The sequence below is a fragment of the Dermacentor andersoni genome, chromosome 4 (assembly GCF_023375885.2).
Source record: "Dermacentor andersoni chromosome 4, qqDerAnde1_hic_scaffold, whole genome shotgun sequence".
Lineage (NCBI taxonomy): Eukaryota > Metazoa > Arthropoda > Arachnida > Ixodida > Ixodidae > Dermacentor > Dermacentor andersoni.
Genome location: NC_092817.1, coordinates 57,435,470 through 57,453,170, shown reverse-complemented (window position 1 = coordinate 57,453,170; position 17,701 = coordinate 57,435,470). Strand labels below are relative to the sequence as shown.

The window sequence follows — 17,701 nt, the reverse complement described above, 5'->3', positions numbered from 1 at the left end:
TTTTTTTGAGGATAATTTATTCACTGTTAAGTATAACATGCTGATAAACTGTGTCACACTTGTTACAGCCTAACAAGTGACAATCCATGAAAACTTCTCATTGTGTCATTCCCAGTGGGCTCCTGTACCAGCCTTATAAGCAGCTTTCGTACTGCAATTCTTTTGGAACATGCAATTTATAACCTATCCACAATGCTGTCAGAAAATACTGCATTTATTAACAAAAGGTAAATGTGCTTAATTCACGCATACTTTTGAACTTTGCTTGAACTCTGCAAATAAAGAACTCGTGAGGCTTCTAAAGCACATCCAAATCAGATATTTAGAATAAAAACAGGAACAGCGCAACACAGGACGAGCGAGTAAACAGGACAGAGCGCTGACTAGCAGCCAAATGCTTTATTTGCAGAAGCAGCATATGCTGCTTCTGCAAATAAAGCATTTGGCTGCTAGTCAGCGCTCTGTCCTGTTTACTCGCTCGTCCTGTGTTGCGCTGTTCCTGTTTTTATTCTAAAGATGAACCAACCAGCCCCATTGAACACACTGCTAACACATCAGATATGTTAGCCGGCATGAATCTTTCATTTCTGCCGTATGCTGGAGGAACACTGTGACAGAAATGCTTCTGCATGATAAGTTCTGCTAAAGTTTACATGGCATTAGTAGTAGCTCTCTTGAGTGACTTTAATCTTTCGTCTTGACTTGCAGATAATGAGTGAGCTCGTCAGCAATGGAGTTCAGATTTACCAGTTCCCAACAGACGATGAATCATCGGCCGAACTAAATCAGAGCATGAATGTAAGTGTGCTTCCTCGCCTTGCATCTTGTGCATTGCCATTTCATCCTCGGTGTGCTATTTGATTATGAGCCTCTTGCCCACTTCTGTCCTTGTGCAAGCATCTTGTGTAGTGTGTCTTGTAATGAAATTGCAGGCCCACGTTCCACTGGCTGTCGTAGGGAGCACAGATTTTGTCCGAGTTGGAAACAAGATGGTCCGAGCACGCCAGTATCCTTGGGGAACTGTTCAAGGTAAACCAAGATCGCTATTCTCGACTTCAATGGAGAGGCTGATGCATCTGGGGGGCCTAGTCTACACGCTGGATAGCTTAGTGTCTATTACGTTGTGCCGGTGAGCTCAAGGTTGCAGTTTCGATGCCTTCTGTGGCTGCTGCATTTTTATGGAAATGAAATTCAAAAACGCTCGTTTACTTAGATTTAGAAGCACGTTAAAGAACCCCAGGGGGGTCAAAATTAATCCAAAGTCTCCCACGAATCCAGAGTCTACTCCAATCCAGAGTCCTCCTTATAATCAGATGATGGTTCTCGCATGTCAAATCCCACAATTTAATTTTTGCAGTTGTCTACTCATCCTCACTCAGGCAGAGCGTAGAAACACTACAGTGTGGCATTGCCAGAGATAGTTCTCGTGCAAAAATTCATCCACTCAAGCGGAAACACTATTATTATACAGATGCACATAGCAGCCAGGTTTGCCAGGTCCAAAAAGTGAAAGGTAGCCAGAAAAGTAGCCGCTTCGTTGCTAAAATGGCAACACTAGGTGAAGTCCCCCTTTACTGATAGATGCATAGCTGAGCTGGGCCCGAGGAGATGTCATCAATCCATGAAGTCATGGCTAGTTGGTTCAGGAACTTCAAGGCGGTGCCATTACCCGTCTTTCATGTTTGCATCTTTTCTGGCTTAGTAGGAGTGGCTCGTTGCTGTTGTAGAAAGGCAATTTATCGAACACAGCTCTACCAATATTTCGGTTTAGGGTCTCTTTATAATGTAGGAATGAAAGCCTGCAGATTGATCGTTCATTAAAAGGCCCCTCACCAGGTCCCATAAAAAATTGTTTATATGCTGGAAGTCATGTGTCCTCTAGGGAGTGTTCTGCCTTAAAAATTTTTCAAGTCTTCTCATTGATAGTCGAGGTAGAAATGTTTCAGTGTTGCGAACCCATGATTTCAGGAGCCGAGCTTCACTGCAAACATAATCTTTCTCCACTTGCCCCGCTAGCCTCTGCAAGCAAGATTCCTTCCCTGTGTTCTCCCATACCGGACCTCAAGGATTGCATAACGCATTTGTCACGGGCCCCGCCTTTCGTTTTTTTTTTTTTTTTTTTTCCTCGCTTTCTTGTGGCACGGTGCATTTCTGCTGATGGTGTCATGTGCGAGCTGTTGTGATTGTCTTGTTTCGCACAGAATACAATTTTGTGCATTGTGCTCGAGGACACCTGACTAGCGGTATAAGCCTGTGATACACGAATAGTGAGGCAGACACAAGCGGATCACAGAGCATGATCCCGTGCAGGCACACGGTAGAAAACTATAGTTTCAGTGCCTGCACGTGCGACTGCACCACATGGGAACAAGCAGACGAAACTGAAGTACATCTCTCTTGCTGCGGTGCGAAGTAAAACAAAAACATGCAGATGTTTGGTTTATGTGTTTTATTGTTTCTCTAAGCATAAATTCGTCTATTCTAGCAACATATTACATAACTAACAGATGTTGACTTGAATAATTCTCGAAGTCACCTGTCGGCACAAGAGACACCACAGCACAAACACATGTGTGTAGGCGCACTAGCACAAGTACGTCATCCTCCGGCTTGGAGTGTGGCGGCCGCGAGGAGAAGGGAAAACAGTGTTCGGTTTGAAATTTCAGATCTTTCTTTGGTGCATAGCGATGTAATACTTTGTAGACACGATCGTTATCGCTCATTGTATGCTCTGTGCTTGTTAGCTCAGAATGGCCAGACCTGGTGAGGGGCCCTTTAAGGGATACCTATACTTAACATCATGTGAGCCACTTTTTTTGTAATAAAGTAGGAGCATTGGCTTTGTGTCAGATTGAAAGTGTAAGTTATACCAAAGGTCTGGAAAAACTTGCACGAGTTTGTTGATATACTATACATAATAGAGCAGTTCCAATTATATATGGTGACAATGCTAGCTGTAACAAAATTACATAAAGCATATGTAATTATAGACATTATTAGTCTTGTTCATGGATATTCAGGCAGATTTACAGGACTAGGTGATCTGATGCTTATATTTTTGGCTCTTGTAATGGCCCCTGCTGTTCAGTCCATGTCTTTATTCTCTTCTTTAATCCCCACTTCTATGTTCACTCCCTTTGCTGTTGTATAATATGCTATATGTCCCATGTAACTTGTGCCAAAGTTAAGAAATATGAAGTATCTCATAGCTGGACAGAACCAACGTAAGGTTTTTTTGCCCTTGCTTGGAGCAAGTTGGACTATTCTTTGTATTTTTCCTAATTACATAATTAGTTATTAATTAAACGACTTCTCAAATATGATAATTCAGAGCAAAAGTGCCAATGAGAATGTAGGCAATTCCGAAATATTTCCGATCTAGCTTTCAGTTGCTCAGTACACGCTACATATGTTTTTTTCCAAGCCTGAAAGAAAGCCTGAGAAATACGGAAAAGTGCTGCACTTTTGCAACAAACGAAGCCTTCATAAAAGAAAACAACACAAATCCATTTAAGATTGGCATCGCCACTGGTAATACAGAACCAGCTCCTAATGGCATCCTAAGTCTTTTTGTAAAATGGGCAAATTGCAAGCAGACCATTGATGTTAATTTTTTTTAAGGCAGTTGCATTGCATCTGAACATAAATATGTAGTTCAGCCAATTTCATTGGATGGTCCTACAGAACAACTTATTGACACTGTTACGTTTCGCCTACAACGCGCGGTAATGCCGGCGCGGATGCAACGGACGCCGGGGCTTTGTTCAAAGCGGCGGACATTTTGGCCCGTCCGACGCCGCCGCAACGCCTACCCGCCAAGCGTGTCCAGGCGTGTTTCAGTGCCACGTGTCTTCGTGTGTGTGTGTGTGTGTGTGTGCCCACGCTTGTCAAAGCGCGGCATCAGGGGAGCGGAGCTCCCCAAGTGAAGGTTGGCGATGCGTCACTACACTCGGTTCAGCAGGTCTCTCGGCTCGACAGTTCGCGCCGTCGTGGGGTCATGCTCCGCCGTCCCGTGACCTTCATCCCGTGACCTTCATCCCGTGACCTTCTCTTTTGGACCGCGACGCCGAGGGTATAAGAGCAGCTGCCCCCGGACGCCAGGGAGAGGCTCCGATTTGTACTGTTGAGTTACGTGCTCTCCCGTCTCTCCACTTCGGTCGAACTGACCGGCCGCTCTTTTGCTATGTTCGAATAAACAAGTTGTTCTGTTACCAGTCTTCTCTTGCTTTGCCGGGACCTTCGGATGCTTCCAGTGCCCCAGGCCGCCAGGCCAACGCTACCCTTGGGGCTTGCGACCCATTGGCAATAACGGGCGTCAGCACCGAGACCCCAACAACTCGTGCCAGCGGTGCGATTACTACAATCTGGTTGCCAGCGGTGAGATCGCGACAACGGAGGCCAGCAGCGAAGAGATGCGGTTGACTGTATGCTGAGCAGCTCAACGACCATCCGGGAGCAGTGCAACGAGCCCTGTGTGACGACTGGTTGCCTGCAGCGGAACGACTGCGCTGAAGTCTTGGCTGCGAGGTTTGGTGAGTGCGGGACTTTCTTCTTCTGAGTTTTGCCAGGCTTTTGTTAGTGTTAGAAACAGAGCTGGTAATTGTGGTTGTCGTTGCTACCGGGTTAGTTTGCGGCAAGACAATAGTAGGCAGTAGAGAAAGCAGCATTCAGAGCAGCCATGGATTTGAAGTCGTTGCGCAAACCGAAATTGCTGGAGCTTGCGAGAGAGTTGGGTCTGGATGTCTCAGACAAACTCAGAAAACCAGAACTGCTAAGGGCTATTCTTGAGTTAGAAGCTGAGGATGACGAGCTGTCGGAATGCCTTGAGACCATTGAGGAGAGGGAGACGGCAAAAAGACAGGAGCGTGAACTTAAAGAACAGAAAGAGAAAGATGAGCGTGAACGAAAAGAACAGAAAGAGAAACAGGAGCGCGAACTAAAAGAACAAAAAGAGAAAGAAAAAGAAGAGCGCGACCGTCAACACGCTTTGGAAATGAAGCGTCTCGAGTTAGAGATGGAACGCGCTCGTAATGGAAGTCAGGCACACGGTGCAGGAGAACGAGTATTGTTCAAAATGACTGACCTGATGCGGCCGTTTAAGCTTGGAGAGGACATTGGTTTGTTCCTGGTTAACTTTGAGCGAACGTGCGAGAAGCAGGGGTTCTCTCGGGAAACGTGGCCACAGCGCTTGCTCACTTTGCTACCCGGCGAGGCGGCCGACGTAGTCGCTCGCTTGGAGAGAGAGGAGGCAGAGGATTTCGACAAAGTGAAATCGAGTCTGCTGAAAAAGTACCGGCTGTCAGCGGAGGCGTTCCGTCGGAAGTTTCGGGAAAATGAGAAAGGCAAAAGTGAGTCATATACAGAGTTTGCGTACAGGCTTATGTCAAACATGCAGGAGTGGCTCAAAGAAGAGAAAGCGTTTGGTGACCACGAGAAAGTTCTGCAGTGTTTCGGGCTAGAACAGTTTTATAGTCTGTTACCTGAGAACGTGCGGTACTGGGTCTTGGATAGGCCAGACGTTAGTACGGTGGCTAGAGCCGCTGAGTTAGCCGAGGAGTTTGTGACGCGTCGGGCTCGCGGAGCTAAGGACGGTCAAAAGGGTGAATTTGGCTCCAAGTTTGAGAGGCCGAAGTTCACACCCATGAGAGCAAAGGGGGATACACGTAGTGCGGATGCGAGTGAAAGCAGTCCGTCTGAACGTAAGGAGACGGCGGCAACCGAAGCCGAACGCAGAAAGCGGTTCGAGACGAGGCAAGCGCGCGTTTGTTATACGTGCCAGAAGCCGGGTCACTTTTCGGCGCAGTGCCCAGAAACAAAACCAAAAGTCGTGTTTTTTTCATTAGGCAGCACTGACGAGAACATCAAGCTTCTCGAGCCTTACATGCGAGACCTCCTCGTGAACGGGAAAGAGTGCCGAGTGCTTCGCGATACCGCAGCTACGATGGATGTAGTTCATCCCTCTTACGTAGAACCCGATATGTTCACGGGCGAGTGCGCATGGATCAAGCAAGCAGTGGAAGCTCATAGCGTGTGTCTGCCGGTAGCAAAAGTGCTTATTGAAGGACCTTTCGGAGCACTTGAGACGGAGGCCGCAGTGTCATCTATGCTGCCCCCCCAGTACCCGTACCTATTTTCGAACAGGTCCGATCACCTCCTGCGCGAGAAGGGGCTTTTGTTTGGTGAGGCTAGCGTTCAGGCCTTAACCAGATCGAAGGTTCGGGAGCTCGCTGCAAAGGCGGTAGTTGCGGGGCCAACGTTGTTGAACGATGAGAAAGGGTCAGAGGTGCAGCAAGCTGGTAGTCAGAGCACGCCCGAACGGGATAAAATTGAGCCTGTAGCGTTAAAGGCACCAGATACTGGAGAGGAAATTCCCGATGCGGGAAAGTTAGAAGAGCTTCCGGTCGAGCTTCCGGGACTAGGCTCAGTGACGAACAGGAAAGACACCGATCAAGTCATTAGTGACTTAATAAGTAAAGCATCGCTGTCGCCTGAGCAGAAAACCGAACTACACCAGCTCTTACAAGAGTTTCAAGGTCTGTTCTCTGAGAGGCCTGGTAGGACTTCTGTCCTTACTCATGACATAGAACTTACCTCCCCAGAGCCAGTACGATCCAAGGCGTACCGGGTGTCACCCCGCCAGAGCGATATTATGGAGGCTGAGGTAAAGAAAATGCTACAGCTCGGTGTTATTGAAGCGGGTGAGAGTGATTATACCTCCCCTTTGATTTTAGTTGAGGTACCGGGCAAGGAACCTCGTCCTTGCGTCGACTACCGCAGGCTTAATTCCATCACTAAGGATCAAATTTATCCGATCCCTAACATCGAGGAGCGCCTTGAGAGAGTGAGTAGCGCTCAGTTTATTTCCACCCTAGATCTTGTCAGGGGTTATTGGCAGGTTCCACTTACAGAAGAGGCTAGTAGGTATGCGGCGTTCATTTCACCAATGGGGACATTCCGTCCTAAAGTTTTGAGTTTTGGTTTGAAGAACGCGCCATACTGCTTTTCAAGCCTCATGGATAAAGTGTTGCGGGGACAGCAAGAATTCGCTTTACCGTATCTAGACGACGTAGCGATATTCTCCGCATCCTGGCCTGAGCATATGGCGCACTTGCGGGCAGTGCTAACCCGCCTGCGCGATGCGGGCTTGACAGTCAAGGCTCCCAAGTGCCAGTTAGCACAGGCCGAGGTTGTCTACCTCGGACACGTGATTGGTCGGGGTCGTCGCCGCCCCTCTGAAATAAAGGTGGCCGCTGTGCGAGACTTCCCGCAACCGCGTACGAAGACCGATATTCGGTCGTTCTTAGGTGTCGCCGGCTACTATCAGAGGTACATCCCCAGGTACTCTGATATCGCGGCTCCCTTGACGGATGCTCTAAGAAAGACAGAGCCGCAAACAGTCGTCTGGGATGAGACGAAGGAAAGAGCTTTTAGCGCCCTAAAGAGCGCCCTAACAAGCCAGCCTGTGCTACGATCGCCCGACTACACAAAAGGGTTCGTTGTTCAGTGTGATGCTAGTGAGCGAGGCATGGGCGTTGTACTGTGCCAACGGGAAAATGGAGAAGTAGAACACCCCGTCCTGTATGCTAGTCGTAAGCTGACCAGTCGTGAGCAGGCGTATAGCGCCACCGAGAAAGAGTGTGCGTGTATCGTGTGGGCCGTTCAGAAATTGTCATGTTACCTAGCTGGCTCGAGGTTTATCATTGAAACGGATCACTGCCCTCTCCAATGGCTGCAGACCATCTCTCCCAAAAATGGCCGCCTCCTGCGCTGGAGCCTCGCTTTGCAACAATATTCCTTTGAGGTGCGTTACAAAAAGGGGAGTCTCAACGGTAACGCCGATGGCTTAAGTCGAAGCCCCTAACGTGGGAATCAGCCTCAAAATTGCTTGTTACTGATGTTTTTCTTCCTGAGGCAGGATTTTTAACCTATTGCTTTTGTATAGTGTTTCAAAGTGATGATGTGCTTTTTAGTGCAATTTTTCCGATTTGTGGACGCGTTCTGAGTGCTGCTAAACTACTGTAAGGAACTAGGCAGCAGTATAAAAGGGGAAAGAGCCTGGCAGGGCTTAGTGAGGGTTGTGCCGTGCTTGCTGACTGAGCGGTTGACTTTCGGCGTAGTTCTAACGCTTGCCGGAAACGAGAACAAAAATGTCAACTCTCCCGAAGTCACTTTGCAGTGTCCTGTGCACCTGAACGCGAGAACGAGGCCTTCTCTGTGCGCTGCGCTCAAGAAACGCCAAAGGACGCCCGACTACGGTTATGAGCATCATCGAGCGACATCCCTCCGGACAGCGGATGCAGTCCCCTGACCATCGGGATCTCCTTCCCCCGGCGGGGCGGTCTGTTACGTTTCGCCTACAACGCGCGGTAATGCCGGCGCGGATGCAACGGACGCCGGGGCTTTGTTCAAAGCGGCGGACATTTTGGCCCGTCCGACGCCGCCGCAACGCCTACCCGCCAAGCGTGTCCAGGCGTGTTTCAGTGCCACGTGTCTTCGTGTGTGTGTGTGTGTGTGTGTGTGCCCACGCTTGTCAAAGCGCGGCATCAGGGGAGCGGAGCTCCCCAAGTGAAGGTTGGCGATGCGTCACTACACTCGGTTCAGCAGGTCTCTCGGCTCGACAGTTCGCGCCGTCGTGGGGTCATGCTCCGCCGTCCCGTGACCTTCATCCCGTGACCTTCATCCCGTGACCTTCTCTTTTGGACCGCGACGCCGAGGGTATAAGAGCAGCTGCCCCCGGACGCCAGGGAGAGGCTCCGATTTGTACTGTTGAGTTACGTGCTCTCCCGTCTCTCCACTTCGGTCGAACTGACCGGCCGCTCTTTTGCTATGTTAGAATAAACAAGTTGTTCTGTTACCAGTCTTCTCTTGCTTTGCCGGGACCTTCGGATGCTTCCAGTGCCCCAGGCCGCCAGGCCAACGCTACCCTTGGGGCTTGCGACCCATTGGCAATAACGGGCGTCAGCACCGAGACCCCAACAACTCGTGCCAGCGGTGCGATTACTACAACACTGCTCTGATAGGACTATTTTTTAAGCTTGTTGCTTTCTTTATGTGGCCCTCACTCTCCTAGGGCCATTATAGCCCTTGGCAGAGCATGACCTTCGAGCTTGCTGGCACAGCACAGGATTCCTGTGCTGCTGACGTGACGATGTGCTGCTGATCCTTTCAGACAATCCACCATTATTCTGTTGTGATTATTGTGGTGACTAATATTACTGTCACACAGGACAGTTTAATGCCATCAAAATTTAGTGACATTAGCATCTAATTGTATTATTTGACTGCTGCACGGAAATATTTACTAACGCCATTCGAATCTGATTACTTTCGCAGTCGAATAAATTTGAAGAACTCGTTTGGCTTTGCACTTAAAGCGAATGTTTACTCTCTACTCCAGAGACAGTAAAATAAGACATAATGCATTTGTCACTTGACAGCTGTGCATGGAAAAAGCAATCTTTTGCATTTATATAATTTGCATTTTTAAGGTGTTCATTAACTCGCGAAAAAAAGCTGTATTGCAGGCTGTCTCAAAATGTTGTTACTCTCCACCTCAGTAACATCTGGGTGTCATCGCTCTGCTAGTTGGCCACATTGTGAACACTCGGTGACACATTGAAGGCTTGCTTGAAGTGACTTGCTCCGAGGTTTTGCAGAGGATCTTGAAACCAATGCTGACTCTTTGAAATGTCCAACATTCTTGGTGAGCAGTGAAAGCAGTAGCCATCATAGCTGCAACAGTGAACGAGTTTGCTTGAATGCACTGCTCAATTTCTTTTTAGTACTTTCTTGTGGGTCTACTTGAAGGTCTAACCACTTCCTCGGATTAATGTGCTTTGCTCGTAATGTAAAGTATGCAGTAACTAATCACCTCAGCTGCTGCAGTGCTCAGTTGTAGCAGGTGAAGCTTAAAGCGTCCTCTTGCAGTGCTGCCATGTCAGCCACATTGTTGGTTTGCAGTTTAGCGGCTACCATGCTGGCAAGGCCTTGTCTTCACCTATGGTGACCAGACATCCTGAAATAGAATGTTTATATGCATTATTAAAGTGCATTTTTTAGTCAAGTGACACCTCAGAATTGTTTGAAAATAAATGGATTGCTTTAACAAACATTCATACCCACCTTGTTCACTTCAGTTTCCAGTTTCTCTTAAATGATCGCCGTTGATATCGCAACCGAATAGCATTAATTTTGCATGTGTAGCTCTGCCACGTGTCAAATGGCATTCGTTACACCGAATGTCATTCGAATGTAAAGACTTTAAACTGTCCAGTGTGGCAGGGGTGTATGTCATACCTTTGCACTGAACAAATGCTGACAAATCTTGAGGACATGTTTATTTAATGTTCTAGCTAGGATAAACAATGCCTTTAGTGCACTTTTGAGACTCCTGTGGGAACATGCAGCTTTTGTGTTCTGAACTAGATGTGAACCTGGGACTTCTCGTTGCAGTGGAGAATGAGAACCACTGCGACTTTGTGAAGCTTCGTGAGATGCTTCTGCGGACAAACATGGAAGACCTGAGGGAGCAGACGCACACGCGCCACTATGAACTGTATCGGCGCATGCGATTGGAGCAGATGGGCTTCACAGACATCGGCACCGACAACAAGCCGATCAGCTTTCAAGAAACCTACGAACAGAAGCGGCAGGAGCACCTCACTGTGAGTGCTGCAGCACTGCATCTGTTGCTACTAGATTGCGTAGGAAGGATTTTTGCGGTATGGTAAATGAATGTTGAAGCTTGTAAATGGCACCAGGTAGAGTTGTTCATGAAATTAAGAGCCTAAAGATTTACGGCTTATAACTGAGCGCCCAGAAGAAAAATACGCTTTTAACACAATTGCAATGTGAAACTAATAAAAAGCTTGCTTATGAGGTGTAGACTTTGGAGATCTAAAGCTTATCACTCAGCGCTTCAAAAGAAAAGTGTGGATGTAACACGAGTACATGAAACTAAAACAAAATTCGCAACTGAGCATGTACTGAAGGCTAATGCTTCAAAATGAAACATAGTAGCCTAAACTGCCACTTTGGTGATTCACTGCTGTTTAATGACTAAGCAAAAATATGCAGCCAGTGTGGCTAAAGAGGGCGAGTTGCAGCAGTATTGCTAAAACTTTGTTCCTAAAAGGGTGAATTGCAAGCTTTGCTGAGGTAGACATGTGCCAGAGGCTGCATTTTGTAGTACCTTCAGCCAAACCCTTAGTATTTGAAAGAAAATGGTAATGATGCAAACACTGAGTATTCTTCAAGCCTTTCAATATATGGGATATGAACTCGAGGTATCAGGTTTGATCTCAGTCTTTGGGGCCGCATTTCAATGGGGGCAAAATGCAAAAATACTTATGTACTTAAACTTAGGTGCACACTAAAGAACTCCAGGTGGTCAAAATTAATCCTGAGTCTCCTACTACAGAATGCCTCGTAACCAGATAAATGAGAAGAAAGGGGGTTAACCGAGGGGCCCGATTTTTATTAGTCCTATCATAAGAAGCCAACAAACACTGACACCAAGGACAACATAGGGGAAATTACTTGTGCTTAATAAATGAAATAAAGAAACGATAAATTATTGAAAATTAAAGTGGATGAAAAAACAACTTGCCGCAGGTGGGAACCAAACCCACAACCTTCGCATTTATTAAGCACAAGTAATTTCCCCTATGTTGTCCTTGGTGTCAGTGTTTGTTGGCTTCTTATGATATGACTCGTAACCAGATCGTGGTTCTGGCACATAAAACCCTGGAATTTATATTACATAAGCCATTCATTATCTGACATTTCATCTGACAGAGCACTGAAACAAGCAGAGGTGTGGCGTGGCCACTGCTAGCGTGACCACGGGAGCCCAAGGCATCACTCCACACAACGCCACCGCCAGTGCCTCGTGAAGTCTTGCAGCACATGCGCGTTGTCTGCTATAGTTCCTCACACATGTTGTGTGCCTGCATGCAATGTTGATAACTCAGGGCTACAAATGTGTGCAATCGGCATACCAGCATGTGCAGCAAAGGGGAGGAACTATTGCAGACAAGCCGTGCGGGTATTGCCAATCTCTTTGATTGCGCCTGCGCCACAAGACTTCATGAGGAACCTGTGGTGGGGCTGCGCAGAGTGATGCCACGGGCTCCCATGTTCCCGCTAGCTGTGGCCACACCTGCACAGTAGACTCCTGGCAACTTGAATCTGACGGTACTGACGAAATTGATCTAATTATCCTTGCGTAGTGAACGCAGCCCCCACTTTTCCAATCAAGAAGTGTGCTTTTTTTCTTTTTCTTGCCTAATGATCACACCCTGAACTTGTTGCCGTGAAGTAGGAGACACACGGTACGATTCGGTGTCCGATATGGTGTTCGGCGGGCACGATTGTGTCCGACGCCGTGTTGGACACCAAATCGTACCGTGTCTCCAACTTTTATTGCGATAGCAATTATAGGGACGCTCCAGGCACATTTTTGCTGGCAGCGGCAAGTGCCGCATGGTGTAGGTGCAAGTGAAAGTGCGCGAGGGAAGCCAACGATCGTGGCTCAATCTTGCGCGCAGTCTTTCGTCGCACACAAAGCCCCAGAGGTGGGGAAGGGGGCGACAGCGGTGTTGTACTTTCGCAGCAACTGCGTATGCAACTGCGCACTGCACGGCCGCGGCGCTCCTTATCTTCAAAGCGATCTGCATCAGGGGCTGAGTTGATGGCGGCTCATACCTCTGTGCGGGCTGCATTCTCGTCGCTCAGTTTGCATTGAAGCGAATGTTTGCAAGTTTATACGGCTGATAAAACTACACATCCTTACTTTGTGTAGCTGTCTACACATTTGTTATCGCAATCGATGGTTCGCGTTTCGGGCAAAACAGACTTCTCTTTAGAGGTGGCTGTGGAAAAAAGAAAAATCTCAAAATTTTACCCCGCATAATGAACACACCTTCCAACATTGCGCATATTTTTTTTTTGAAAAGTGCGTTCATTATGCGAGTAAATATGGTATTTGCCCAATTCTAGCACGCCATGAATCAAGCATGTGGCCTTTTTCTACACGTACAAAGTAAAAAAAAAACTAACCTAGAACTGACATTAAAGCTCTTGAAAAAATCAAAAATCTAATGTGTATGTGATATTTTAGCAAGAAAAAATGGCAGGGGTCTATCTAATATGTGTCGCACAATGGCGCCCGCTTTCCTAAAGTCAGCCTTGCCATGATGCAGTTGTGTTGTGCGGTAATACATATGATTGCCGCTAATGCAGTTTTGTTTACTGCGCAGGCAATTTTCAGCCTATCTTTCTTTAAAAAGAAGGTTGTGCACATTAGAAGCAAGTAACTTAATCAAACATTGTACGCTATCATTATTGCTTGAAAACCTTCCTAGGGCAGTCTGAAAATAGACATTTTTGGCGAGATTCATAGTTCCCTAAACTCTGCCAGGGAATGTTGCCACTAAAGGGGTCACTATAGTTGTCTTTATTGGGGTCACCGTAAGGGTCACGTGTATAAATGCTGTCTGGTCAAGTTCGAATTATCCAGCTAAAGCCAATGTTAGGATCGAAATAACGGACGTTTGGGCCCATAGAAATGTGTTGGTGCCGGCTGGGACCTTCTGTCGGGATTGAATTAATCGAAAAAATTAATTGCTGTATTTACCCAAATCTAGCGCACACCTTTTTTTCAAAGAAAATGTGTCTGAAAATTGCCTGCGCCTTACAATTGGATTCAAAACCAAAACCACTTTCACGGCATTGGCAACAACACGCCGTCGGATAAAGCATCCTTGTCATCACAAAATGGTGACAGAGTACGATGCTGTAAAGGTTGATGTCAGTTCATTTTATACTCAACTACTATCTTGGGCAGTATTTTCGGCCAATAACTTTTGCAGATACTACTTTTGTGAGATGTCGCACAACTCGACACCAGATTCACCGGGTGCAATCGGCTGTCAGCGTTTCGGGCGCTGTGCCAAGCTTACTATCTGCGCACAGTGTCAGGAGTGCTGTCACACACTTCGGCAAGTCCGATGTAGAGGCTCGCAAAGTGACAATAGTATTTCTAAATGTGATCACTCGAGAATACCACACCTGCATGCTTGGTAGCTGTGGCCAATGAAGTGCAAGAGACGATGCGTCATGTCTGCAAGCTCATTAAAAAAAATGTTCCTCCTTTCTATGAAAGTAAATTCTGCACGTCTTGTTTTTTCTGGTTGCGAACATGGGGACACTCTATACTTTATTTCATAAATTGGGAGCTTGTTACATTCAGGCGAATCTTGTGTTTGGGTGCACTTTTCTTTCTTTAAGCCTGCGAAAATTGGGTGCACATTAGAATGAGGCAAATACGGTAACTGGGGTTGAATTAACAGAAGTCTAGGGTATGTAACACTGCATCAGAAGTTCAGTCGAATTTCGCAGGCTAACGATATAGATGAGCAACAGCACAGAAAGAGACGTAAACCAGCTAGTTTACTTTCATATTGCTCACCTTTAAGGCAAAGTTGTCATCCAAACGACAGTAGCATAATGCTAGAAAGAAAAACCACATGGGTTTCTCGGAAAGGCTTCACAGTTGAAGCAAATTTTGTCCGTCCGGGAATTCAGACTGTAACCAACTCCTTTCCGGTGCAGATGGTTGCAGTAGCAACCATCTTAGCTAACTAGGAGGCTCACAGATTGCAGAGCAATGCGTGGAGCTATTTCAATATGTTGAAGGGCTTATGAATGACTTCCGTTCTCATCTCTGTATCATCCCCCAGTTTCCTCGGAACTTGCAGCAGCATTTCAAACATCGTTGTCATCTGTGCAGGAACTGCAGCGAAAAGAGGATGAAATGCGCCAGATGTTCGTGGTTCGGGTCAAGGACAAGGAAGCCGAGCTCAAGGAAGCTGAAAAGGAGGTATGTCTTCCATGCATGCACCTTAAAATTTGCACTTTGGTTTGTTCCACCCAAACATAGCAGATTGTGTGCTCAACTATCTCCCAATTTCTTTTAAACTCATAGATGAGGATTCCAGGTTTGAAAACTCAATCCTAAAGGTTCCAGACTACTTCCACCCCCATCCCCCCTCTTCCCACTGCTATTTAACACACACAAGCTGCCAAAACGTCTACAAAGTATGTTCGATTTCTCCAGCAAATCGCTTGCAAGCAATTTTTGCTGACTGAAAGGTACTGCATGTTGCATTCACTTGGATTTTCTTAATATTTGTCGCCGATGGCAGCTAAGAGCGAGTTTGTTGAATGTGGGGCATAAGCTCAATGATTGGCTTTCTGGCTAGCAGATACACTGAAGTTGACTTTGTGTAGAAATAGTGCATTCGAGGCCTTGGGCGTTTGTTGAGCGAAGTTTTTTTTTTTTTTTGCATGAATATTTATTTTGCTGTACGAAGTGTTGGAATTCAATCAGGAATTCATTAATTCGTTAGAACTCAATGCCACTGCTGTGCGTCATTCTACTGTACGTGGAGCTTCACTACATACAGTAGAACCTCATTGATAGATCCTGTTTCGTACGATTTCCCAGCGCTAACATTCATGATCGAGAACACGAAGAATTACTTATAACGTTACGCTTCTTTTTTGCCGGTTGATACAGTCCCAGAAAACAATCTAACCTCACCAACATTAAGTGCATTGTCACACTGTGATCGTGTGATATGTTTTCCGGCCACTAGATCCAATGTAAACTAGAAAACGTGTGAGGGGCACGCGGTCTAGAGCAGTAGCCACCTGCTGCAGCAGCATCCTTGCAGTACAGTCAAACCCGGCTATATCGAACTTGCAAAAAAATGCCTCTCAATTCGCTATAGGGCATAATTCGGTATAAGCCTGCTAAAGAAGTGGATTTCATAAAAGCATATGAAATTTATAAAATCGCTTTATTGATAAAACTAGCTTATTTTTGCATAAAATAGCCCTGTATTTTCTTCTGCTTGGGCAATCTCGCTGCCCGTGACCCACGCACTTCGCTACATTGTCTAAAGAGTCGGAGCAGCCGAGGCCGCAACCTTCCACATTCGCGCAGAAGCACCAGACTAGTGCGCATGCATCAATCACCTCGGAGGATGTGAGCAAAGGACCATCGTTGCTTTCCTCATTGTGCCCACTTTCACTTGTTTGGTACGAGGTCTGTAAGGTAGTCCTCGTCTTTGGGCTCTCCCGTGGTCGCAACACCTTCATCTGCACTCACAAACTCATCGACTGTTGATTCGTCAACGCCTTCCGGAAAACTGACAGCTCGCTCCATACTTCGGCAACACGTGCAACGGCTTCATCGCACTCATCAGAATTTAAGAGTCATCAATGGGCACGCGGAAGCCGGCACGTCTGAAGCAATTTCGAATGGACCACTTGTACAGGGCCGTGCGTATGCATCGGGTGCCACGGGCACCGGGTCGAGAGTTTGTCCGCTTTAGCCCTAATATCCCCCTTACATTTCAAGATCGTGCTGACAGTGCTCCTCGGAATCTTGCACACTGCGGGGACATCTGACCTCTCACCACGTTCGGCCGATTTATGTCAAGCTTCACGGCGAAAGGCAAATTCTGCCACTTCATCATGGCAACACTGCGGGAGAAGGTCCACAAGGCACAAACACAATAAACCAGAAAAGCAGCAAGATAACTCGCACTTGTGCCATCTTGCACGATGAATGCACAAGAGCTTCTGATTGCCTGTCCGAGCAAGCGCTGCGGGCGGGCCAAGATCATTTTTTGCAGGAGGGTGTCGACGACTCGCTCGATGCAGCGGGGTCACAGTAGGGAGAATATTTGGATGGAGCCAACTTCTGGAGGCACTTTTGCGCCACTTGTTCGATATATCGGGAGCCACTCTTATTTTTGTTCGATGTAAGCGTAATTTTTGCTATATCTACTCATTGCGACTATACCGTCTTCAGAAATTGTTCGATATAAAGAATAATTCGATGTAAACGGGTTCGATATAGTCGGGTTCAACTGTACTCACCTGCCCATGTCATGTGAAAACGATGGCACGCATTCAGTTTCCTATTCCAGTACCAGCAAATCTCGCAGGTCATCGCACATTGTGTTCACCACCACAGTCGAACCCGGTTATATCGAACTCGCCAAAAAACTTCTATCAGTTTGATATAGGGCACAATTCCGATATAAGCCTGCTAAAGAATTGGACATCATAAAAGCACGTACCATTTATAAAAGCACATTATTAATGAAAAGAGCCTAGTTTTCGCATGAAGTAGTCCTGTATCTTCTGCTTGGGCAACGTCGCTGCCTGCAACAGCGCGAACTTCTCCACATTGACTAAAGAGTCAGAGCAGTTGAGGCCACAACCTTCCACATTCGCACAGAAGCGCTGGACTAGCACCAATCAACTCAGCGGATGTGGGCAAAGGATCGTCGTTGCTTTCCTCATTGTGCCCACTTTCACTTGTGCTCGGTACGATGTCAGCAATGTAGTCCTCGTTCTCAGGCTCACCCGTGGTCGCGACACCATCATCCACACTCGCAAGCTCTTCGGCCATTGATCTGTCAACGGCTTCTGGAAATTCTGACGGCTCGCTCCAAACTTCAGTGACACTGGCAATGGCATCGTCGCACTCGCAAGCGTTTTCAGAGTCGTCACCAGGCATGCGGAAGCCGGCACGTCTGAAGCAGTTTTGGATGAACCACTTGCACACGGCCACCTTGACATTTTGTACACGACCATGCATACACGTCGGCTGCCACGGGCACTG

At 47.0% G+C, this 17,701-nt stretch overlaps 1 protein-coding gene across 1 annotated transcript in view; it reads left to right on the top strand.

Annotated features, from left to right (window-relative positions):
- Positions 1 to 17,701, top strand: part of Septin2 (septin 2) — a 43,646-nt gene that overhangs the window by 16,830 nt on the left and 9,115 nt on the right. The window contains exons 7-10 of the mRNA XM_050182996.3: positions 709 to 798; positions 933 to 1,029; positions 10,453 to 10,664; positions 14,792 to 14,881. Of these exons, the coding sequence (XP_050038953.1) occupies positions 709 to 798; positions 933 to 1,029; positions 10,453 to 10,664; positions 14,792 to 14,881 (489 nt within the window). The remainder of the gene's footprint in view (positions 1 to 708; positions 799 to 932; positions 1,030 to 10,452; positions 10,665 to 14,791; positions 14,882 to 17,701) is intronic.